At 43.2% G+C, this 26474-nt stretch overlaps 1 protein-coding gene across 2 annotated transcripts in view; it reads left to right on the forward strand.

Annotated features, from left to right (window-relative positions):
• The window catches only part of SLAIN2 (SLAIN motif family member 2), a 157408-nt gene that overhangs the window by 44892 nt on the left and 86042 nt on the right, over nt 1-26474 (forward strand). For both annotated transcript variants that reach the window (XM_030191361.1, XM_030191362.1), the window contains exon 2: nt 409-557. In XM_030191361.1, coding sequence (XP_030047221.1) covers nt 409-557 — 149 coding nt within the window. The remainder of the gene's footprint in view (nt 1-408; nt 558-26474) is intronic.

Genomic DNA, 26474 nt, shown 5'->3' on the forward strand with positions numbered 1-26474 from the left:
TGCTTGATGGGCTGGATAATAAATCTTTAAATAAACTTGAAACTTGAAAGATGACTTCAGAAGGTTAAATAGAGAAGTGGAGAAAAAGGAAGGTTGTATGAGGCAGGCAGGTGAAGAAGTTCTTTTCATATGTGGAAATTTCTGGGTTTTACTCATCTTCAGATTTAGTGTTCATTTGCTGGTAAAGTAGTGCAGAAATCAGACCACAGGTCCCGGTGCCTCTTTCTAGCATGTAGATGACATCAGTAGAAGGCAATGGGAAGACATCTACTTTAATGCCAACCAGCAAGAGACTTGTTCAGGTGTTTTGTATATGTGGGCAAACTTAGTGTGGTAGATATTGAGGATGGAAAAAACACTTATTCCTTAGTCATGTTACATTTTTGTTTTGTTTTGTTTTTTCTTCAGGTTATACTCATCGCCAAAGAAAAAGTTGACCTCATTGCAGAAATCAATTAGCCCTTTAGTTTGGTGCAGGCAGGTGCTGGATTATCCAAGTCCTGACATGGAATGTGCTAAAAAGTCTTTGATCCACAGACTTGAACAGACAATGTCAGGTGGGTGACAGTATATGTATTATCCTACTAACATCCACTTGTGAGTCAATATATCTTTGTATTGCCACCAGATTTTTTAAACAATCTCAAGGACTTTTGGCGTTTTTATTTGACGTACTCAATGATATCCTGCCAATTCCAGAGTAATTCCTTCCTTAGTTTCATGGCTGCACCAACCTTTAGGTTGTATCCTCTTGTACTAGCAGATGGAGGTAGAGAAACTGACTCTTCCTAGTGACATCACCAGTACGAGGGCTGGTGCTCTGTGAGAAAACTCCAGTATTTTTTTTTCTACCTCCAGCAAATGGCAGGTTTTGTGCACCTGGCCTCTGGCCTGCTCCCAGCCGTGTAGTAAAGGCCACACTGCTTTTATTGAGCCTAGTGGTCTTGGACGGGACCTGTTGGAGCTTGGCTCTGCAATTCCAAGTCATTGCCCAGGTGATGATTTGACGAGGCTTTTGGCTCAGTCCCCACAGGACACTGGCGTGTGTCCCCATCCCTCCCCATTCTGCATCTCTGCACCCTGTTGGTAACAAACCCCCCCCCCCCCCCGCCTGCCTTCAGGTTCAGGCAGCCTTAAAAAAATGGCTGGGATGCTTGGTTTAGATAATTGGGGAAGGGGGAGAGGAAGCAGGCTGCTTCTGTAACTAGCAAGGGTAATAAATAAATAAAAAGGGGAGGGACAAATGGGGTGAGACTCCTACACCTGAGAGGCAGGGGGGAAGAAAAATCATTGAGTTCCAGATAGTGGCCAGCTCTGGGTGGGTAGGTAGGTCTGTATAGGCATGCCAGCAGATTAGCACTGTGCTGCCTACATCTGCCGGCTCCCTCTGCCTGACTTGTGACACTGTTCCCTACTTTGGCAAAGGTTTGGGGGTGGAGCTCAGGAGGGTGGGGGAGAGAACTTCTGTTCACATCTGAGGCTGCCCCTCCTTCAATATCAGGACCTGTGGTCTTGATGCCTTTGGAGGGAACAGCAGCCATGTTAACTGCAGCAGGATCTCCCTCATCCCCTATTAGGACTTGGGGGTGTGGGGATTGGTGTTCTTCACCTGCCCCGGGGGGGGGGGGGGTGGATGTTCCTTTGGGGGTGCCAAACCCAGAATGGCTCCAGCAGGTGGTCCTGCTGGTCAAGCAGGCGCGGCTGATTTAGCTGGCCCCTATCCGCGAAGGGATCTCCTCCAGGCCCAGGCGGCCAAACGGTGCAGAAGTGATCGTATCCTGACAGGAAGTTCTTGAGGAGGTGGGGGAACTTTTGTACCCTCAGTTGCTCCCCCAACTCAGGTTTGAAGGTGGCGCACTCCCCAGTTATACAACTTTTTCAGCGGAAAGCACTTTCCCCAGAATCTGCCCTTTTCTCTTGTATGTTTTAAAAAAAATATTATTTTTATGAAATTCATTATAGCTGTGGTGGTTTGATGGGGCATGGGTGTGGTTTATGAAAACTCCTATATGCCTGTGCTAAAGCAGTGGAAGGTATCCACAGAACACCAGCCCTTATGATTTCACTTGGGAAGTGTCAGTTTGTCTACTTCTATCTGCTGATAGGAAGGGGTTACAATCCAGTAGTCGAGATGGTACAGCTGAACTAAAGAAAAAGAAATAACAGGTATGATTAAATTTCATCATCTTTTAGAGGATTACATCACACAAAATTAAAACCAAAACAGATATACACAAAGCATAAATACAGTTAGATGGTGTGAAAGGAGAATCTGTTTTGGATTTTTAACAGGTTTAAGTGAAGTTTTACTGTTGAGCCCAAATGAAAAAAAAGCTGTAAAAAATAGGGCTAGGGATTAGGAAACATCAAGTGCTCAAGGGCTACAAAGTTTGTTGAGTATTTTAGTTATCTATAACAAATATGCATGTGAAAGATTTGCATGCTACTGCCTTCATTGCCAGCAGATCTATTATCTGTGTCAGTGATTCCTGACTCCCTCTCGAGGGAGTAAGTAAATTCCCTTATCCTTTATTTGTCCTGTTTGTCTTGATTAGATTGTAAGCTCTGTCAAGCAGGGATTCTCTCTTAAATTTTCAGTGTACAGCTCTGTGTACATCTAGTATCGTTATAGACATTAGTAGTAGAAAAGCCAGCTGCTAGTGTTTGTGTATCCCACCATGTTAAAGAGAAGGGAAGAAAGAACCATGTTTATTGTAGAGATGTGTTCCACCATGAATCAAGTCTGAGCCACAGTTTTCCACAACCATGATTTAATTGTAGGTCGAGGCTGTTGAACTGCAATTGTGGACAGCCAGAAACCTTTTGATTTTCCGGATATCCCAAGAGCTGTTATCTTGCCTTGTACTGCTGTAAATAGAAAAGGTGGAATATAAACTTTTTTTGAATTGAGTTCATGGATGTGCATAAGGTTTACATGTACTGTACTCTCAATATCTGACTTAAATAAGACCAAAAGGTGGTCTGATAATGGAAAATGTTAGACAATACAGAAAAAGTGAATAAGAGGCATATTGAATGCAGGTTTCAAATCCTTTTTAAATTTTTTATTTATCAACAGTTTAAATTTTAATAAACCAAGTAAATAACTTGTACAGAAAATTGTAGCTATCCAAATATAATTAAAAAAAAAGAAAAGCAAACTTTTCGGGTTAAAAAAAAGTTACTCAAGTCCACATTATTGGATCTAAGACTACATAAAGTGGAACACTTTATAGGAAAAGAAAAAAAAAAAAAATATATATATATATAGGAAAAGTTACACCTGACATGCTACCGAATTCCAATATTCAAAATAAAGTGAAGTCACAAGGGTAAAATTAAACCCCTGAGACCCGTTTCCCTGCGAGAAAAACAGAGAGGTGGAAGGTTCAAAAAATACATACTTTGCAGATTGGTACCTAACTACACATTTATAAGGATAGTTTAAATAAAACGTTGCACCAATCTGAAGTTCACCTGGTTTAAGCAATAGAAACTGGTGATGTCGCTTCTGAGTATCTCTTGATACATCCGGAAAATTTGTGAATTCTGAAGCCTAAAGTCTTGTCTTTATTTTTAAAGAACATTTTCATCAACCAATATTTTATGTGGTGCAAGAACAACAGTACAAGCAAAGCTGAAGCTGTCACAGTTTCGGTGTCCGAAAACTCTAAGATAGTTGACCTCTGTATGTCTCAGCTATCTTGATTCAGATTTTGCTGACCCTCCACAGGTTTTAGTGGAAGGTAATAAACTTGGGAGAATCGAGGAATTCCCAAAACTACTTCAATATATCTTTGAAGCATTTCCCTAGGAGTACTAGAAAAAATTCTGGGAAAAATTAATAAGCACAAATTATTAACTTAACAGTGTTCTCAAATGCTTCAGCCTTCCTACGAAAGCCAATTACATCCTTTGTTATAGTAGCCTGTGTCATCTGGATGTTATCTTTCTCCTGTTGCTTATCAACCTGCTTTTTCAGTTTTATTACTTCAAACAGTCTCTATTCTTCCCTGTAAAGAATATAATCTTGCCCCAGTTTCTGAACCTGGGGGCACAAGGCCTTGCTCAGGTTTGCAATCAGAGCCCACAGATTGTCAAGTGTCACTTCAGATGGCATTTTCAAGTAAAAAAGGAGGACATTATGGAGAAAATACCTGCTCCTGAGCTGAAGAAACCACTTCTCACTCACTGCCAGCAGTACTCGGCTGTCCTGCAGGTAAAGATGATCTCACTAGTGCTACTTGGTAATCCGGAACAACCTGCATTCCCTGGTCTGGCGTTGGCTGGCTCAAAGCCTCCTGGTGCAGTGATTACACTACATTTCCTGAGAGTGGAATCAGAGATGCCAAAAACAGTGAACTGCTGCTCTGCATCTGCGGGGGAGAAGCTGTACAGTTGGGGCTCAGTGACATTCAACCTTAAGGGCGCCACAGGATCTCCACTAACCATGAGCATCTCGAGTAGGCGCTTTCCGACTAATATGGAATCCCAGGTCTCACCACAAAGGAATCCATAACGCCGGTAACCTGCAGGGGTGGTCGCAGTGAGGCTCCAGCTTCCAACTTGCCCCTGCACTTTGGCATTGCGAAGAAAGAACAGCGGGAGAAGGGAGAGACACAACACTTGGATGCATTTCGCAATCTTAGATCTGGCATTGCAGGTTTCAAATCTTAATGCCATTCAATAACTATATTGTACATGTGCTTGTACTGTAACAAATTTTAATAGATATAGTTCTTAAAGAATACCAGTGCCATATACAATAGCATATTCAAGTACAGTAGTTATTTGAACAAATCATTCTAGTTAAAACAAATAATGGAGCAAATACAAAATGATCAGTTATTTAAAATAAATAAATAAATAAATTTGAGATTAAAGTTTTTCCTGTTTACTTCTTTTCCTTGTAATGAGGTTGTGCCAGCATCTCAATAACAGTAGCAGTTTCTTCCTCTTGTTCCAGGTAAGCCAGTGCTTCCTCAAAGGCCTTGATCCAGTCACTATGACTACTTTTTCTCTGTTTTATCTATATACAGTCTCAGTGCAATTCTTTTTTTTTTTTTTTTTTTCATTGTTTTCACTTGTCCCAAATCACATACAAATCACTTCTGTCAGTCAGTTCTTCTTGCTCTTTATACCTCCATTCCTTTGTCATCTTCATTTAAGTTCTCACAGCCTTTAATTTCTTGTAACAAAGGCAGCAGATTATCTACTTGAACCGCTTCATATTCAGTCTGTTCTCCTTGTCTATTTAGATCTTCTGAAAGTAACTTTGTTCATGGTCTTTCTTAGGTTGTGTGTTTGTTTCATCCCATGATTGAGGGATCCAGTAAATTATTTTCTTCAGCATTTCCAACATTTCTGTTTCCATCATCCAGTGCATAAACAAGCATTGTTAGAAGCTGGAATCGCTCCTTAATATACACACAGATAAGTGTTTGTATTTTGAATATAAAAAATGTAAAAATAGAAAACTTCCACTGGATCCATTTGAGTCACTTAGTCACGTTAAAATAAATTGCACAGTTATGATTGCATTAACAAACAGAAGAAAAAAACACATAAAAATTGATTGGATGGTAGGGGTTGTCTATGATTAAAAGTGTCATTGAAATTAGGCATAAGAGTCACACAAAAGTGTGTTGCCTGAAATGACTGTATGAGACTTCCCTAAAACATATCCATGTTGTGATTAAGTGACTTAATCTCTACTATCAGAATTTTGTTGTGTTTATATATACACTAGCCGTTGAGCCCGTGAAAACGGGCTACTTTTGGAATGGGGGGGTTTCTGAGCCCCCCCCCCCTGGAGTCGCCGCCGCCGCCCCTCCACTCGGCTTGAGCAGCACTGTAAACTTACATCAGCACGCAGCAGCAGGCACATCAGCAAAGCTGCCGTCGGAGCGGGCTTCCTTCTGTGCCTGTGTCCCGCCCTTGTGTGACGTAACGTCAGCAAGGGCAGGACAAAGGCAGAGAAGGAAGCCCGACGGCAGCTTTGCTGATGTGCCTGCTGCTGTGTGGTGATGTAAGTTCACAGTGGTCGGGCCAGATGGAGGGGCGGCGGCGGCGACTCCGGGGGGGGGGGGGGGGGGGGGGAGCGGTTCCGACGTGCAGCATGCCAGTAGAGACTTCCCTCTCTGTCCCGCCCCCATCATCACGTATTGAAACGGGGGCGGGGCAGAGGGAAGTCTCTACTGGGCATTTGCGAGTGAGTACGGTCACTCGCCGTTCATATGTTTGATTACAAGTAGAGTGCCATCAAGATTTTGACAGTGTCCTGGAAATAAGCAGGGGATTTCCCAAGTCTGTCTTAATAGTGGCTTATGGACTTTTTTTTTAACCCTACTAATCTAACTGCTTTTACCTTATTCTCTTGCAATGAATTTCAGAGTTTAATTACACGTTAAGAAATATTTTTCCTTTTTTTTTTTTTTTTTTACTTTGGCTACTTATCTTTATTGCATGCTCCCTAGTCCTAGTATGTGTGCAGAGAGTAAATGAGTGATTCATGTCTATCCATTCATTCCACTCAGTATTTTATAGACCTCTATCATATCGTCTTCTCTAAGCTGAAGAGCCCTACCCTTTTTAGCCTTTCCTCATGAGAGTCCTTCCATCTCCTTAATCATTTTGATCGCCCTTCTCTGTGCCTTTTCCAGGTCCATTTTATATATATATATATATATATATATATATATAAAATTTTATTTTATCTTTTTGAGATGCAGCAATCAGAATTGCATGCAGTACTCAAGTGAGGCCTCACCATGTAATGATAGAGACATGACATTAAATGAATTTATTCTGTATTCCTTTCCTAATAATTTCTAACATTGTTTGCTTTTTTGGCTGTTAGCTGCTGCCATGCACTGAGCATAAGATTTTAATGTATTGTCCATGATGACCCCGGAATCCTGTTCCTTAGTGGTGATTCAGTGTGGAACCTAGTGTCATGTAGTACAACACTTTGCACTTGTCCACATTAAATTTCATTTGCCATTTGGATACAGCCTCCCAACATTGTCCTGCTGTTTCACAACTTTGAATAGTTTCATGTTATCTGCAGATTTGATCATTTTCATGGTTCCCATTTCCAGATCATTTATCAATGTTATAAAACACTGATGATCCCAGCACACTCCACTATTCACCTTTCTGCATTGAAAGAATTGTCCATTTAACCTTACTCTGTTTTCTAGCTTTTAGCCAGTTTCTAATCCACAACAGAACGCTGTCTCCTATCCCACTTTTTAATTTTCTAAGGGGTTGTTTGAGGAACTTTGTCCAAAACTTTCTGAAAATCTAGATGAGCTACATGAACTGGCTTCTATTCCATCCATGTCTATTTACACCTTTAAAAAAAATGCACCAGATTGGTGAGGCAAGACTTCTTTGGCTTGAATCCATGTTGCCAGTGTCCCATTAAAACATGTTTGTGTTGGGTAATTTTTGTTGTTTATAATAGTTTCCACCTTTTTTTTGTCCAGCACTGATGTCAGATTTTACCAGTCTGTAGTTTCCCAGATCACACCTAGAACCCATTTTAGACGTTACGTTGTCCACCTTCCGGTCTTCAGGTACTATGGATGATTTTAATGACCAATTAAATGTTACCCGTAGGAGACTTAGTTTCATTTTTTCAGCTCCTTCAGTACTTTGGGGTCACACCATCTGGTCCAGGAGATGGTGCTGCTCCTCAACTTGTCCATATGGCTTTTATTACATCTTCCAAGTTTACCGAGATTTGTTTCTTCTTCTATATCACCCTTAAAAACCATTTCTGGCACACAAGTGGCTCTTTAATCGTCCTCAGTAAAGAGCAAAGTAAAGAATTCATTTAGACTCTCTGCTATAGCCTTGTCCTCCCTGACTGCTCCTTTTATTCCATGATGATCTAACAGTCCAACTGACTCCCCCACAGGCTTTCTGTGTCTGATATACCGGAAAAAGTTTTGCTGTGAGTTTTTGCCTCTACAGCAAGCTTTTCAAATTCTTTTTGAGCCTTGCATCTAACTTGCTAATGCTTATGCTGCTTCCTGTTTTCTTCATTCAAGGCTTTTTCCAGTTTCTAAAAGATGTTGGCACTAATTGTCTCCTTCACCATACCTTTTAACCTTGCCAGTTGTCATTTGGCTTTCCTTCATCCTTTTTTGATATGTGTAATTCATATGGTCTGGGCTTCCAAGATCGTATTTTTAAACAGCGCCCATGCTGGATTTAAACTCTTAAGCTTTGCAGCTGCTCCTTTCAGCTATTTTTTTTTTTTAAACCATTTTCCTTATTTTATCATAGTTGCCCTTTTGAAAGTTAAATGCTGTTGCAGCAGATTTCTTTAGTGGCCTCAGTCCTGTTATCTCGAATGTGAGATAACTTACGTTTCTCAGCAAGTCTTGTATTCCACTAAGAACTAAATATAAAATAGCACCCCCTCTTGTGCCTGAATCAACTGCGCCAAGAAGCAGGCATTTCCTAACTTTACATTTATCCTGCCAATATTGGGGTAATTGAAATCAATTAATAATCCAAAGACTAAAATCAAGAAAATTGCCAAAAATCTGTTATGTATGTCCAAAAAAAGTCAAAATTCAAATGATGAGCAAACCTCGGAATCCCAACCCACAAATATTAATCACAGCACATGAGTCAGTTGGGGTAGAGCAATCATTGGGCTTCTGCGCTCATTAATGATCATGAAGTATCAAGTAAAAAAAAGATCAGTGCAGACTTGGCTTAGCCAAAGCCAAAAAACTCCATAAATGGATGCTCAGCACTTGATTATACAGTCAAAATAGTATCGTTGAAATTTTTTTTTTGTTTCATTTGTACCCCGCGCTTTCCCACTCGTGGCAGGCTCAATGTGGCTTAGGTACTTATTTGTACCTGGGGCAATGGAGGGTTAAGTGACTTGCCCAGAGTCACAAGGAATTGCCTGTGCCTGCAGTGGGAATCTAACCCAGTTCCCCAGGACCAAAGACCACCACTCTAACCACTGGGCCACTCCTCCACTTTGAGTAACTTGTTTAGAATGAGGCAGTGTAGTTTCCCTTAAGTTAAAATATGGGACAGCAAACAAGTTACGTAGATCAGTGTTTTTCAAGCCAATTTTGGAGTACCCCATTGGTAGTCTAGTTTTCAAGATGTCCACAATGAGTATGCACGAGAGAGTTGCATACAGTGCCTCTATGGTTAATGTACTGGGTATTGTAAGGCTTACATAGAAACATGACGGCAGATAAAGGCCATATGACCCATCCAGTCTGCCCATCCTCTGTAACCCCTAATTCTTTCTGTTCCTAAGCGATCCCACATGCTTATCCCATGCCTTTTTAAATTCTGGAACAGTCCTCGACTCCACCACCTCCACCGGGAGGCCATTCCACGCCTCCACCATAATACTTCCTTAGGTTACTCCTAAGCCCATTCCCTCTTATCTTTGTCGTATGCCTCCTCATTCCAGAGCTCTCCTTCATTTGAAAAAGCATCTCTTTCTGTACATAAATGCCCTTGAGATATTTAAACATTTCTATCATGTCTCCTCTCTCCCTCCTCTCTTCCAGCATATACATGTTGAGGTTCATAAGCCTGTCCCTATAATTTTTGCATTCAAGACTGCTTACTAATTTCGCAGCCGCCGTCTGGACAGATTCCATCCTGTTTATATCTTTCCGTAGGTGCGATCTCCAGAACTGCACGCAGTACTCCAAATGAGGCCTCACCAGAGACTTATACAATGGCACTATCACTTCCTTTTTTCTGGTCATGCCTCTCTTTATGCACCCAAGTATCCTTCTGGTTTTGGCTGACACTTTTTCTACCTGTTTGAAAGCTTTAAGCTCGTCAGACACAATCACCCCCAAGTCCCGCTCTTCCTTCGCACACTGAAGCACTACACCCCCTATACTATACCGTTCCCTCGAAGGTTTGCGACCCAAGTGCATGACCCTGCATTTTTTGGGATTAAACCTTAGTTGCCAAATATCTGTCCGTTCCTCTAGCTTCGCTAGGTCCTTCCTCATGTCATTCACACCATCCAGGGTGTTCACCCTGTTCCAGAGTTTAGTATCATCCGCAAAGAGACAAACCTTACCAGACAGCCCATCCGCAATATCGCTCACAAAGACGTTAAAAAGAGCTGGCCCTAGGCAGAGATCAACATGTTGGGGTAATACCTGCTATGATTTCATATACATGCAAAAATCATCACACAGCTGAAGTGCCCTATTCTTGTTTTTTTTTTTTTTTTTTTTCTTTTTACCTCATCTTGCCTTTTAGGAATGCATTGTAAACAGTATATTTCCTGAAAAAGGATACAGAGCTGGACCTTTAGTCTTGCACATTACGGCTGTGTGAGCTACTCCAAGGAGGATTAAGACCTGCAATACAAAGCAGCTCTATGCTTGGCAAGCCTAACTCAGTCGCGGTTGTCGATGTAATAAGGTGTTTTCCGTAGACAGCAGGATTGATAAAGCACACAGTCTCTCCCTCCCACCTCCCTGGGTTGTCTTACTATTTTATGCTTTGGTACTTACTGAGGACGACTCTGTGTGGAACGTAATAACATAAGAATAGTCATATTGGGTCAAATCAGTGGTCATCAAGTCCAGTATCCTGTTTCCAACAGTGGCCAATCCAGGTCACAGGTACCTGGCAGAAACCCAAATAGTAGTAACTAGTAAAAAAGGCCCGTTTCTGGAAGGAATGAAACGGGCGCTAGCAAGGTTTTCCTGGGAGTGTGTATGTTTGAGAGAGAGAGCCAGAGTGAATGTGCGGGTGTGTGACAGAGTGAGACTGTGTGTGTGGCAGGGCCCCCTCCCCTGTTCCTAATGCCCCTCACCCCGTTCCCTCCCCTCCTTTTCCTCCTCCTTCCCACACTTTGGGTTCCTTAAGGCTTTCAAAAGTCTGTGTACCCCCGTGGCCCTAATGGCCAGTATCCGGATACCCCAACGCTTTCCTCCTCACCCCTCTCCCAAGATGTAACACTTTCACGTCCTTCTTTTTTTTTTTTTTTTTTTAAAGTGTCCTATCTACCCTGTGTCCAAATGCCCGGCATTCAGATTGTGTTCCTCTCGTAAATTTTCATTTCTTTCATTCATTCAGAATTGCCCCCCTCCCCCCCCCCCCCCCCCCCCCCCCCGAACACTTTCGGTTCCTTCAGTCTTTTAAAACTCTCCTATGTACCCTGTGTGCTAATGGCCAGCATTGAGATTGTTTTCCTGTCCCAAATTTGCATGCCTTTCAGTCATTCACAACTCCCCCGCCCCCCTTCTCCAGTTTAACACTTTCGTTTCCTTCAGTCTTTTAAAACTCTCCTATCTACCCTGTGTCCTAATGGCCAGCATTCAGATTGTTTTCCTTTCCCAAATGTTCATGTCTTTCAGTCGTTCAGAAGTCCCCCCTCCCCCCATTTAACACTTTCGGTTCCTTCAGTCTTTTAAAACTCTCCTATCAACCCTGTGTCCTAATGGCCGGCACTCCGATTGTTTTGCTTTGCCAAACTGTCTGTCACTGACATCAGTGCGTGCCTGCCTAGCAGACCACTTCCGGCAGGCACAGTCCCAGGCACATCCTGTTGGAGGTGAGAATTATTATATAGGATATGCCATGCTACTCATCCCAGGAGCAAGCAGTGGTTTTTCCTATTTCTCTCAATAGCAGACTGTGGATTTTTCTTCCAGGAACTTGTACAAACCTTTTTTTAAATCCAGATATGTTAATCACTGTTAGCACATCCTCCTGACAACATGTTCCAGAACTTAACTATTCATTGAGTGAAAAAATATTTCCTCCTATTTGTTTTACAAGTATTTCCATGTAACTTCAAGTGTCTCCTAGTCTTTGTACTTTTTGAAAGAGTACAAGATCGATTCACTTTTGCCTGTTCTACAACGCTCAGGATTTTGTAGACCTACTCATGCTCAGAACTTTACACTAAAGTTCTGAGCTCTGGGAGACTAGTTCATCCTAGCACGTTTGGGTAATGGTATCCATGTGTGTGCCTTATTAATCCTGCTGTCTATGGAAAACATCCATTACAGGTGAACAACCTTGCTTTTTTTTTTCCTTCAGCATGTGCATTAGAATGCTATAAGCTGACTCAGTTATTATTCTTACCCATGGCTGATTACATTGATCCCATTGTATGAAAATTTTAAATGTGTATTCATTGTGGATATCATGAAAACTAAACTAGCAAGAGGGTACTCTAAAAGCAGTGATAGAGGCCTTTTTCTTATCCTAATTTAGTATGTTTCTAGCTAACTTTTGAAAGTTGCATTCCCCTTTTGTAAGGTCATTGCAAAATGAGCCAAGGATAATAAAGCCAGACTGTATATGTAAAATGAACTACCTCATAATTCCTGTGGGGCAAAATATTATTTCCATTGAAAAACTGTTTGAGAGCAGCCACTTGAATATTCTAGTTACTAGCATCATCCTTAAGAATAAGACAGTTTACTTTCTGAGGTGACTGAAGGATTACCAGCTCATTGTACCAGTGAAGTTTGTAATGAACCAGTTGTATCTACAGTCAGGATTAAAGCATATGCAAACTAAGCCATGTGCCTAGGGCCCAGATGGTTAGGAGAGATCTCTCTATAGATAGATAATTCAGCTGTGATAATTCAGCTTTTCCTAAGGCAGATATTTGTCCTGGTAAATCAGCTGCTGGAAGAAAGAGGGAGAGGTGGGAGAGGAGAGATGACACCAGAGGTCTTCCTGGTGTCTCCACCACATGTACATGGTCCTGAAGTAACTGCTATATGGCAGTGCCTGCTATATGGCAGTGCCGTAACGAGGGCAGCTGACACCCGGGGCGGGTCGCTGCTGTGCACTCTTTCCCCCCCCCCCCCCCCCCCCCCCCGGAGCGCATTCTTACATTGAATTAGAAAGCGAGGGGCGGGCGAGAGGGCCGATCCGCCCCCGAGTGCACGTCGCTGGGAGCTGCGTCGGCTCCGCTGGTTCCCTGCTCTCTCTGCCCCGGATCAGGAATTAACCTGTTCCGGGGCAGAGGGCAGGGAACCAGCGGCGCCGACACCCCCCCCAGCGGCATGCACCCGGGGCGGACCGCATCACCGTTCTCCCCCCCTTCCTACACCATTGCTATATGGCTGTTTGAGTGAGGTGAATGAAAAAGAGCATGTGCGAGCTTCACGCATGCTCAATTTCACTAAAACCGAGCATACACACCAGGGCGGGAAAGCAGAGCATACAGTGCAGCACAGAGTATTGCTACAGGAAGGTTTATGCTGGTTGGGCTGGGGGATCCCCGCCCAGGCGGGGATGGAGAGCAGCGGGGGGGGGGGGGGGGGATGTGCCCCTCCACTTTGGACTCAGGCCTCCCCCTGGAAATCGAGGTCCTCTTGTGTGGAGCCTTTGCAATGGAAGGAAAATGGTTCACTAAAGGAGAGACTTCTTATGATGCACAACCCAGAAGTTATTTGTTCTTGGGAGATGGATTGTCTTGTCACAAATGGTAATTTAATGTTATACTGCTGTTGTATGAAATCTGTTTTCTGTAATGCATATTTGTTATTCTGCCACCTGCTGGATGCAAAGAATAACATTGAACCTTTTTTCTGGTACCTGATTAGGTGGCTAGATCTTGGGTAGATTTTTCTCTTGTCAGTCAGATTGTCCATGTTTTATGAGCCAGGGCACTGAAAGCACTAAACTTTGCTTGACCTGACTTGCTATTTACCTATCAATTTAGCAATTATACTCTGTGGACCCATTAGAGCTCCTGATGGCTTGAGGATGCGGAGACTGGTCTTGATTCCATTTTATTATCCAGCAAGTTCAGTGGCATAGATTCCATCCAAGCAGCCTTTGCAGTGTAAGGGGGCTCAGCGACCCTACAGTCCAGTGGCATAGGCAGAGCAAAGTAAATACTAAATTTAAATAACTTGCTGCACTGCCTTTGTCTAGTAAAAGTACTCTCATCTAGCTGCCAGAGAACCTCCCACTGCCAAGTCTCACAATAACACCTGTGAAACTAAGCTTTGCCGACAAGCGATTATATACTTTTCTGCTTATGAGGACAAGAAGAAAGGTGATAACATTGAGAGGCAGTAACTGTCAAGGAATAGAGGATGCTGGGCGTAGTTTACCTAGTTCTGTTTGTATTTCAGCTTTTACTGTATTTTGACTCATGGTACTTATACTTGTCACGTGTCTCAAAAGCTGTTGATATAAAGGATAGAAAAACAGTTGCATCACTTCTGCTTTTGGTTTGATAGTCAGTTGTTGCATAATTAAAGCACACTGGATTTAGAGTGTACCGCTGGTGCACAGTTTTTATTTTGGGTCTGCACAGTTGCTGTGGAATTGTAATTCCAAACAGTCTGTACTGTCCTGCCCTATTGACTGACTACTAAAAGAGTAAACATAAGATGAATGACAGAAATATGTGCAGAAGCACAGTCTTTATTTGGATACTATATAGTGAACTAAATATATGCTTTGAGGACAATATAAATAAGCTTTTTATTCTTTTTGTGGACATTTTAAACTCATTCTGGTGCAGTATATAGCAGCTGTGTGATGTGCTAACAAGTACTGAATACCAGGGCTCTTGTCACCCCTAGACTTAAACTGTCACTAATCTTGAGTGTCTAAACTATGCAGGGAACTTCCAGGTACTAGGCACAGCCTCAAAGGCTATGGCAGGGCAGAATAAAGGAAACGGCTCACAAACTGCAAAGCCTAGACTTCGTTTTTTTCTTTCCTTGAGCTGGGCACAGAATGGCCATGAGAACTGCACATGCTTTGCAGAGTACGAGACTGCCAAGTCCATCAGTACATGTAGCCAGGCGTATTTATAAGGATTCTTCCTAATGTGTTATTTGTAACATCGTCATGTGAAGTAGTGCTGCTTAACTACATCTTGTAGTTATTGCTTGAATCTCCTGTCTTAGTTTTTGGGAATCCCTTTCGCTCTTGAAGTGTATGTTCCACTGTTCTCCCTGTCCATGTATACAAATGCATCATAGAAGGGCAGATGTTAAGGCTAATCTTGCCTTCACAGTTTTCTTTCTGGTGTAGCACCATAAACACTTTGCCTTCGTTTCATTGATTTTCTGATTTATTCTTGAACTCTGTTTTAGCCTTCACCACCCTACCTGTAAATTATTTCTGGGTTTTGAGTCTGCTCCTTCCGTGCTGAATGACTATTTATTTATTTATTTGTTACATTTGTAGCCCACATTTTCCCACCTATTTGTAGGCTCAGTGTGGCTTACATAGTACTGGAGAGGCGTTTGCAGACTCCGGTGTAAACAAATACAAAGTGATATTCCTTAGCATCCCTCCGGACCGGCCCAGGATTGGACTGAAGGGTTGTGCTCGTCTTCCAGCAGGTGGAGACTGAGAAAAAACTCTGACTCTAGAGAGCCAATAGGAGCCTTGGTCATGTGACCCTAGCCCCAGTATTTTCTCAGTCTCCCAGCAGGTAGGAAGTGAGCCCATTAGTCTCTCTTGGTGGTTTATAGATTTTTTCTAATTGGTATTTGTTTGGTTTTTATTCTGTGCCAGAGGAATTCTATAGAGGCTTGTTAGGCATTCTGCTTTTTCATATTTCAGCCTCAGGGGTGTTATACTCGGGTGTCCCGGGTCCCTCCCCCTTTCCTCCCCATCTCCCTAAAAAAAAAAAAAAAAAAAGTTAACCTTTCAGAGGGAAGGGCTACCCCTTTGGTAGAAAGGGGTCTTGCCTTTGGGAGAGGCAGCCAGTATTATTTAAAACCTAAGGGATAGAAAAAGCTCTGCTTTCCCCTTTGACATAACGAGCAAGCAGCTCCGTTTACTGCTCTGTGTGAGTGTTTTCTCTTTTCCTTGTCAGCTGTTTAAAAAAGAAATAAATACTGTCAGTACTTTATTATCGTTGCTCTGCCGCTTTGGGGTTATATATTTTCGTTTTTTTCGGTTTGTTGTCGGTCTTCAGAGCGGAGCCTTGAAAAAAAAAAAAAAGTGCGAACCGCTACGCGCATGCACGTGTGTCTCTGACATGGCTGAGAAGCGCAAACGATGTGCGGTTTGTCAGCGCCGGGGGGTTAATGCCTCCGGCGCCTGTAAATATTGCTCAGCGCTGGAGGGTGCGTCGAGCCTTGCCCTGCCTGCGGTCTCTGCATCTTCTTCGGTAGTTTTTTTCTGCGTCGCCGTCTCGGTCGGCTACAGTTGGTTCGGAGGTATCAGCAGCGCCCCCGGAGCCCACTACGTCGAATTTGGCGTGAACGGCAGCCATTTTGAATTTAAATCCGACGTCTCCTGCGGGTGATATTTCTGTTTCTCGTCATATTCCTAATTCAAGGGCTGCTGATATAGGAGCACTGGTGCAGTCTGGGACACCTCAGCCAGGGGGTTTTCCTCCTGAGTTTGTCCTCCAGATGTACCAGGCTTTTTTGATGCAGAAAGACGGCTTAGGGACAGGTGTATCAGGAGAAGCGGTCAGATCAGTGCCCCCTGTTAAGAGGTCTAGAGAATGTGATGTCCAACTAGATGTTTGGTTGGACCAGGATCACGCGATGCCCTTCCTACAAGAGGAAGAGAACCTGGCCGAGCAGTTTTGGGAAGATCCATCTTCTGTGGCTCCTGACACTGGGTCTTTTCCCTAAGGGGATGATCCCTCTGTAGCTAGAGTGTTTCATAAGGATGATTTGCAGGAGCTCATTTCTATGGTCTCATCCACTTTGCATTTTGAGGATGCTCCTCCAGTGTCAGAGGCCCATAAGATTGATGTGTTGATTAAAGGGTCCAGGTCTTCCGGTAAAACTTTCCCTATGCATCAGGACATTTGGGATGTGATTAAAGCGCAATGGGAAGTTCCAGATGCTGCTTTTCGTCCATCCAGATCTATGGTTGTCTTTATCCGGTTCCGGAGGCAGATAGAGCGCTTCTTAGATTTTCGGTGGTTGACGCGGTAGTTTCGGCGGTTACTAAGCGTAACATTGTTCCTGTGGACGGGGGAATGGCTCTTCGTGATGTTCAGGACAGGCGGTTGGATTCTCTGCTCAAGAATAGTTTTGATGTTTTTTCTTTGGCAGTACAGGCGACTATTTGTGGTTCTTTGGTGGCTAGAGCATGTTTTCGTTGGGCAGAGAGAGTCCTGGATAGGTCAACAGATGATCTTCAAACTAGCGATATAGAGGTGGCCAAGATTGAGACGGGTTCTGCCTTTCTAGCTGATGCTGTCTACGATCTTCTATGAGCATCTTCTAAGCCCTTGGCCTTGGGTGTCGTGGCTCGCGAATCTCTTTGGTTGAAAGGCTGGTCGGCGGATGCGGCTTTCAAGTCTAAGTAAATTTCCCTTCAAAGATTCTTTTTTGTTTGGATAAGCTGGTTCATTCCTTAGGAGATTCTAAAGTTCCTCATCTTCCAGAAGATAGGCCTCGTCTGTCCAGTTGGGGCACGTTGTTTGGTCGTGGTAGAATGAGAGGTTTCCATCTGCTTCAAGCTGTTCGGGGCATTCAGCCTCAGAGATCTCGTTTTTTCAACAGGACTCGGTCCTTTCAAGGCTCCCGCAGAGGGGAGCGGGTCTCTCTGCCGCATGTTTTCGATCCCAATCCTGTTTTTCCCAATGAAGGTGTGAGGGCCTCTCCTCTGGTCCCAGTAGGAGCTTGACTTTCTCAGTTCTATCAGAGGTGGGCCCAAATCATATCAGTGGGTATTGGAAGTTATTCGAGAAGGATATGCCTTAGAGTTCGCCAGGCCTCTTTCAGACGCCTTTCTGGAGTCTCCCTGCCGCTCTCGTCAAAAGGCGGGGGGCGGTTCGGGACACTCTACAGAGGCTTATAGATCTCCGAGCTATTTCTCCAGTCCTTCTTTCCGAACACAAGCAGGGCCGATATTCCATTTACTTTTGTGGTTCCCAAAAAGGAAGGGTCTTTTCGTCCAATTCTAGACCTCAAAGCTGTCAATCGTGCCCTCCGAGTCACAAGTTTTTGTATGGAGACCCTTCGGTCGGTCATAGTGGCAGTTCGCAAAGGGGAGTATTTAACAGCTTTAGATCTGACAGAGGCTTATTTACATATTCCTATTCGTCCGGCTCACCACAAGTTCTTGCGATTTGCAATTCTAGGAAGACATTACCAGTTTTGCGCTTTGCCTTTCGGCCTTGCGACAGCACCACGCACATTTACCAAAGTTATGGTCGTGGTGGCAGCGGCACTCAGGAAAGAGGGGATCCTCGTTCATCCATACCTAGACGACTGGTTGATCAGAGCAAAGTCTTATTGAGAGTTGTCACGTCACAGACCGCGTGGTGGCATTTTTGCAGTCCCTAGGTTGGGTGGTGAATGTAGCCGAGAATCGTCTGGTTCCTTCCCAGTCTCTGGAGTATTTGGGAGTCAACTTCGACACGGCGCGGGGGAGAATCTTGCTTCCGCAGGGCAGGATTCTAAAGCTCAGGTCTCAGATACAGAATTTGATGCATCAGAAGGTGCCGTCTGCTCGGGATTATCTTCAGGTTCTCGGCTCCATGGCAGCCACAATAGAGGTAGTTCCCTGGGCCAGGGCTCATATGAGGTCGCTTCAGTGGTCCCTTCTGTCCCTGTGGTCTGCTCAAACGGATTCCCTTCTGATGATGTTGCCTCTCCGCAACCGGGAACGCATCTCTCTATTTTGGTGGCTACGGATGAAGAATCTCACTGTAGGAATGCCTTTGGAGTCCCCTCGGTGGATACCATTAACGACAGATGCCAGTCTCCATGGCTGGGGAGCTCACTGCCTAGACAGGTGGGCCCAGGGTCTCTGGTCTCCGCTGGAAGCAGCTCAATCCATCAACTTCTTGGAGACCAGGGCGATTCGGTTAGCTCTGCAGCACTTCACTCATCTCCTGGAGGGCAAAGCGGTGCGAGTTCTCTCGGACAATGCCTCGGCAGTGGCCTACATCAACCGCCAGGGAGGCACGAGATGCCGTCTCTTGTGTCGAGAGGCGGAGAGTCTCATGGCGTGGGCGTAGACTCACCTCATGGCCATATCAGCTTCGCATGTAGCAGGGGTAGAAAACGTTCAGGCAGATTTCCTCAGTCGTCACACTCTCGATCCAGGCGAATGGGCTCTCAGTGATCGGGCGTTTCATTTGATAGTGCAGCGATGGGGTCCTCCAGTTCTAGATCTTTTCGCCTCCAGTCTCAACTCCAAAGTTCCTCGCTTCTTCAGTTGCCGGAGAGATGCAAGAGCAGCAGGGGTAGACACTGTCTTGCAGCAGTGGCCCTACGACCTTCTTTACGCATTTCCCCCATGGCCACTGATAGGTCGTTTCCTACAGAGGATCGAGGAGCACGGGGGGCGGTAATTTTGGTGGCTCCAGACTGGCCTCGGCGTCCTTGGTACGCAGATCTGCAACGTCTGACGGTGGCCTCTCCTCTTCGTCTACCGGTGCACATGGCCTTTTTGGTACAAGGGCCAGTTTCACGTCCAGACCCGGCTCGATTTTGTCTTATGGCTTGGCTCTTGAATGAGCCCGTTTAGCTAAGAGGGGTTTTTCAGCTTCCGTGATTTCCACCATGCTTCGGTCTCGTCGTCGTTCCACTTCTTTAAGTTATATTCGCACCTGGAGAATTTTTGAGGCTTGGTGCACGGAGGCTGGGATTGCTCCTTTTCGGGCTTCCGTAGTTCAGATGTTAGATTTTCTACAACGAGGTTTTGATAAAGGGCTGTCCCTTCCTTCACTTAAAGTGCAGACGGCAGCTCTTTCCTGTTTCAGAGGTCGGATTCGAGGTAAGTCTTTGGCTAGGCTTCCCGACGTCGCCCGTTTTTTGAAGGGAGTTATCCTTCTTCGTCCACCGGTCAGAGCGGTCTTTCCATCTTGGGACCTTAATCTGTTTCTTTTGACTCTAAACGAGGCCTCCTTTTGAACCATTACAAACATGTTCTCTGAAGGATTTGACGCTTAAGACAGTGTTTTTGGTGGCTATTGCATCAGCTAGGAGGGTCTCAGAGTTGCAAGCTTTTTCCTGCATATCTCCATTTCTAGAATTTTCTAAGGAGCGAGTGGTCTTTCGTCTGGTTCCTTCCTTTTTGCCTAAGGTACTCGTTTTCATTTGTCCCAGTCCGTTTTCCTTCCTGTTCTTGGATCAGCCTCAGGGACGCAGGAGCAGAGGCGGTTGCGTACTCTGGATGTTAAGAGAGTGCTTAAACAATATCTCGCAGTTACTGAGGACTTTGGTCGAACGGACCGTCTTTTCCTTCTTTTCGGGGGTCACCGTAAGGGCTTGCCAGCTTCTAAGCCCACATTGTCTAGGTGGATCAAAGAAATGATAGCGTCGGCCTACCTCTTGGCGGGCAAAACAGTCCCAGAGGTGGTTAAAGTGCATTTCACTAGAGGGCAAGCAGCGTCGTGGGCTGAGTGTTCCTTGGTGCCTCCAGCGGACATTTGTAAGGCGGCGACTTGGTCCTCTCTCCATTCTTTTTCTAAACATTACAGACTTGATGTTCTATGTCGACAGGAGGTGGTCTTTGCTTCGCGAGTACTCACAGCGAGTTTGCTGGGGTCCCTCCTGTAGGACTACTGCTTTGTTACGTCCCATCAGTCCAATCCTGGGCCGGTCTGGAGGGATGCTAAGGAAGGAGAAATTAGACCTTACCTGCTAATTTGCTTTCCATTAATCCCTCCGGACCGGCCCAGGTCCATCCCGTGTCTTATTTTCTGTCTACGTTCAGAGTTTCTGTATTCAATTGTTCCTTGGTTTGCAGAGCTGTTTTATGAGTTATCACAGAGATAGTTACATAGCCGCATTGAGCCTGCCATGAGTGGGAAAGTGCGGGGTACAAATGTAACAAAAAAAAAAAAAAAAGCTGTTTTGTTGTGGCTTATCAATTAATGTTATGTATCATTATGTAATCATATACTTCATTATTTACATACTTTGTCTATATATGGCATAAGTATACAGAAAGGCCATACCGCTGCTCTGGTGAGAGTTGCCGATGAACCGTTGTTTAAGCACGTTTCTCTGAGTGCTTCCTGGCTGCTGAAATTCCTCGGGGCACAGAAGGTCGCGAATTTTTTTTTCTACTTCTTTCTGCTTTGTTATTCAAATACTGAGGCTAGGGTCACATGACCAGGGCTCCTATTGGCTCTCTAGAGTTAGAGTTTTTTCTCAGTCTCCACCTGCTGGAAGGCAAACAGAACCCATCAGTCCAATCCTGGACCGATCCGGAGACATTAAAGGAAAGCAAATTAGCAGGTAAGGTCTAATTTCTTCTTGTAGTAAGATAAAGTTCATGTGGCACAGCCACATTAGGGAATCATACAACAGAAGAGTTGTGTTATGTCTATTACGTGCTTTAGTTTTGTTGTGTTGCAGAGATCAGGCATTTATATTGGATTGATAGGGTATGCCTTTTTAAACAGGTTAGTTTTTAGTTTTTTCCGGAAGTTTAGGTGGTCGTATTTATCATGGAGGTCTTCTTTTCTTAAGGGTAGGAGTGTTAAGTTGTCAACTGCCCAATCAAGCTGGCATTTTTCCTGTTTTGCTCCCACCCTACCAGTCTTAGATATACCTTTTGCATGTCTCCAACCTGTTTACTTGTACATGTGCCTTGGTAGTTAATTTTCATTAAATAGAGAACTCTGCTTACTCTGCATTATTATGAAGTGCTTACTGTTAAGACCCCTCTACTACCATGAGTGTGACTATTAGTTTTCAAATATCACACAAAAAATCTCTCTACTATGAAGGCAAAATTAGTACTTAAGAAGGACTACAGTTCTGTGAAGTGCATCAAGCTTTAAAAATAGGAAAGGGAAAAAGCTTCTGAAATCAACCCAATCTCCAACCCAACCAAAGAATTTTAACGCTTTCAAACTTCCTGCTATAGGATCACAGCAGGAAGTTTGAACGCATTAAAATTCTTTGGTTTACTCACACTACTGTATAGCGAAACTCTGGCCAAAGTCAGTGTGTTGGACCGATTACCTACACGTGGTTTCTTCCCTGCATTTGAAAGTTGAAGTTAAGTTTGAAAATTTCTTCACAATTTTTGGGATCTGTAGTTAGTTCTGTGAAGGTTTAGCATTCTTTGCACTATATAATGGAAGGGTATTTTATGCCAGTGATTATAAGGAACCCATGATTTCTTCTAACCTGTGCCATTAAAGACAATCATCTGGGTTGGAGGTTGGGTTGATTTCAGAGGCTTTTTCCCTTTCCTATTTTTAAAGCTTGATGCACTTCACAGAACTGTAGTCCTTCTTAAGTACTAATTTTGCCTTCATAGTAGAGATTTTTTGTGTGATATTATATACGATACTCTTTTCCTTGTTCAGATATATTACTATTAGATTTCAAGACATCTTTCAGGCTTATCCTGTTGCCTTATATACACTGCTTACATGCACATGTGCAGAGTTGCTGCTTTATTAGTGCAAAAACAAGTTTTTGGTAAATTACATGAATGAAGAGGACAGCTGAGATTTGTTGCAGCACAAACATTTAGCACGCAAATAGCATGCAAACAGTCTTTATACTGGCCCCAAGCAAGACTACCCCATTGAGTTTATACTGCAGCCTGTTGTTTATGTAGGGAAGAGAAATAGCAAGTTGGTCACTAGAGTAGTAGTAGTAGTTTTATGTAACTTTTTGCTAAACTCTCCAATTATAGTATGTGAGGAGAAAGTCACCATAGGGCTTCCAAGAATTTTTAAAAGGCCATTGTAGAGCCAGGGGGACAGCTGAAATTGTTTCCTTTTAAGTTTGTCTGCTGCCATGGTAAAAATAGTCAACTATCAAACATAGTAATGACTCATAAGTAAGAACAACTTGAAACCTTTCTTAATCAGATTAACATTCTTCATCCACATCAAGCCAGTTTTCATATTAATCATAGCACTGAAACGCTACTTGTCTCTCTGTATGACACCATTCAGGTGGCACTTGGTCAATGTTCTGCTGTAATTGTTTCGCTAGATTTATCGTCTGCTTTTGACCTGGTAGACCATTCATTCCTTGAGTGTCTCTGTACTGTTGGGATCTGTGGTTCTGTTCATTCCTGGTTCACTAGTTATCTTACAAACTGCACCTTCTAGCTCACTCATTCTGACCCACGCTCAGCTGTCCTCCCAGTTATGTCTGGTGTCGCCTCAAGGTTCAATTCTCTCCATCGCCGTGTTTAATATTTTTCTTGCCCCTTTGCTAACCATTATCCAGGAGCAAGGAGTCGGCCATTTTACTGTTCGGATGACATCCAAATCCTTTACCATACTACTAACCTTTCCTCTGCCCCTGTTGTCTTGAACTCCTGCCTTTCTTCTGTTTCTACATGGCTGAAAAATAATGGCCTCTCTCTTAACCTGACTAAATATGAATCCATTGCCTTCACTGGTCCCAATTGCCCCTTGCCCCAGTTCTGGATAACTCAGCTAATCTACAAAGATTGTTAGAATCCTGGGTGTCATATTTGATTCAAAACTTACCTTCAAGAAACAAATAGACAATGTGGTCAAGTCATCCTTTTTTGCTTTATATCGTATTTGTTCTGTTTGGCCTTTTCTCTCCCCTTAATCCATTCATTCCTTTATTTTGGTCTTTGTCATCACTTGTGTAGATTATTACAGCTCTTTATATGTTGGCCTTCTGTTATCCTCTTTAAAATGCTTACAATTAGTTCAATCCACGGCAGTGAAACTCATTCATTGTGTGCACCGTTTTGATCATGTGACCTCTCCATCTGGAGTACTGGCTCCCTGTCTTATATCGCATCTACTGTAAACTACTCATGCTTACTTTCAAGGGCTGTGCAACTAATGCTCCTGCTTAGTCCCCTACTCTCCTTCTAGACTTCTTCGATGATCTTCCAATAATCTTCTATGTATACCTTCTCCTTCCACCCTTCATCTCACACACTCATGTGACACAGCATTTAGCTACTTGGGCCCCAAATTGTGGAATGACCTCCCTTCATCTCTGAATCACTATGCCTCTTCCTTCATTCAAGGCCCTTTTGAAAACCTTTTTCTATATTCTACTTTCCTGCTGCCAGCTAGCTGGTTCTCCCACCTTCCTGGACTGGCCTTTCTGAAGGTGTGATCTTGCCCAAACCTTGATCTATATTTAAAATTGTTTCCATGTTTAAGTTTAATACGGATACCAGACACAGTGAGGAAGTAGAAATGTTTGATGGAACCAGTATTCCTCCAGCAGACACAGTATAATACTGATGACCTGACACAGCTGTGTTTTGTCACAAAGATTGACTGCATCAGGGGTCTGATTAAAAAATGAGCAGCTGATGATGTCATACAGTGTTGAAGTATGAACTGTACATCAATGAATAACCTTTCAGTGTGGAAATGACAATGAAAAGGTAAACTCCAAACGCAACTTCAGCAGTGACACAAAAGCGCTGTATGGGCCTGCTTTGGATGGTTTCCAGAAGAATGACAGAACTTGTCATTCTGACATGGAAACTGCACCTACAGCAATACAATAATGTTCTACATGGAGCTTGTTCAGAATTGTTTTTGGGGTTTTTTTTCAAATTGAATAGAGAAGAGAGCACAGTTTACGTTTCAGGCATGTTATGTGCAAGCAATAGCATGTTTTGTGTAGAATTCGTCTGTCTTTCTGTTTGTCCTTTGCATCCTAAGAGAAGGTGCTTAAAGCAAGACAGCAGAGTGACATGTAGAGCCCTCCACCAGGTGAAGCTGGTACTCTAACTTCCATGGCACATAAAAGAGAATACTACTGAACAAAATAATCTCTCTAGTATAGGTAGCGAAGTACTTTAACAAAACAATAGTCCTGTGAAGTTCAATAGAACCTTGATGAGAAAAAGGGAAAAAGCCTCTGAACCCAACCCAACCTCCATCCAAAATCAATGTTTTCAAAAACAAAGGTTGAGGAAAATATATGGTTTACTTCTCTTCATTGGTATAAACATAGTAGGTGACTGCAGAAAAAGACCTGTATGCCCAATAAGTCTGCCCAATAAGATAAACTCATATGTGCTGCTTTATATGTATACCTGACCTTGATTTGCATGTACCATTTTCAGAAAGTTGTTTTGATCTAGACCTGTTTCAATCACATCCAGGGTACAAAAAGGTTCCCTGACTGAGCAGCTGACCACTAGTGGGATTAATACATGACCCCTTCATCTTCCAGTGGTTACGGATCCCCTCCCACCACTCTAAGAAGTGAAAGCAACAGGGAATACCAGGCTCTATGACAGCTTCAGGTATTATGACCATTCCTAACAGAACAGCAAGTATAAGGAGTAGGCTAGTGGTCAGTGCAAACCTTAATTCTTTGGTTAAAAATAGCTAAACATCACAGAACTGACTGTTAATGGATCCACAAAAAAAAGTAAAAGAACTACTTAACTTAAACTTCAAATTACAGGTGAGCAAAAACGTGTGTGTGGTCGGTCAGTCACACCGACTATGGCCAGAGTTTCGCTGCTGGTAGATGTCTCAAGGCGTGCATGACCTTAAAAAAAAGTGTTAAACAAAATAATGAAGTGCAAAAACATGTGAAATGGCCGCGGCGTCTTTTCTTTATATCCTAAGATGTCATTTCCGGCAAACATCATGTGATGATCATTAGCATATTCCACATAATGGGCGTCACGTATTTTCAAAATTCAAGCTGGCCTTACAATAATGTGACTGTCAAGAATAGTATAACAGGATCAAAACAGAAAGTCCCATAATCAACTCTTGTTCATCCTGCTGAGTATTGAAATTAAAAGAAACTCCTCCATTCCAATCTCAGATTTAATCCTGAGGGTTCCTCCACTTTTAATAAAAAAAAAAAAAAAATCCAAAATTGCTCCCTCTGTAGTAATTTCTTGAGTCTGTTGGGAGAATCTACTGAAATGTGATCAACCGCTCAGACTTGCATCGAGGGAAAGGTATGCCCCATTTCCAAACAATGTTGCACAATCTGGGCTTCAATTCTGGATTTTTGTTTAAACAACTCTTCTGTTCAGAGATGCGTCTTCTTAAAGGTCGAGTAGTTTCCCCAACATAAATTTTGGGACAGGGACAGATAATCAAGTAAACCACATGATCAGATGAACAAGTAGTTTTCAAATTTAAAAAGAACTTTTTATGAGTCACGGGATGAATAAAATTCTCCGTTATTTCAAGAGTATTGTGACAAAGAAAACATTGTGAGAATTTCCTATCGCTCCCCTTCGGCCTCTTTAGATGTAGCTTTAGGAAATGTCAGATGGACTCATGTGGGAGCCTTAGCTAGTCAGGTTTTCAGGATATCCACAATAAATATGCATGAGATTTGCATATCAAGGAGACAGTGTGTGCAAATCAATCTCATGAATATTTATTATGGATATCCTGAAAACCAGACTGGCTGGAGTCCCCCCACCCCAAACAGATTTGGGAAGCTGTAAGGTATGTTCTGGGCAGGTAACTTTATTCTAGGGTGACATCTTGATTCCTGTTTAAAATGGTGTACTCAGTCTCTTGAAGACCATAAACAAATGAAATACATAAAAATCATCTTCTATACATAGCA

Source organism: Microcaecilia unicolor, chromosome 2 (genome assembly GCF_901765095.1).
Source record: "Microcaecilia unicolor chromosome 2, aMicUni1.1, whole genome shotgun sequence".
In the NCBI taxonomy this organism is placed as follows: domain Eukaryota; kingdom Metazoa; phylum Chordata; class Amphibia; order Gymnophiona; family Siphonopidae; genus Microcaecilia; species Microcaecilia unicolor.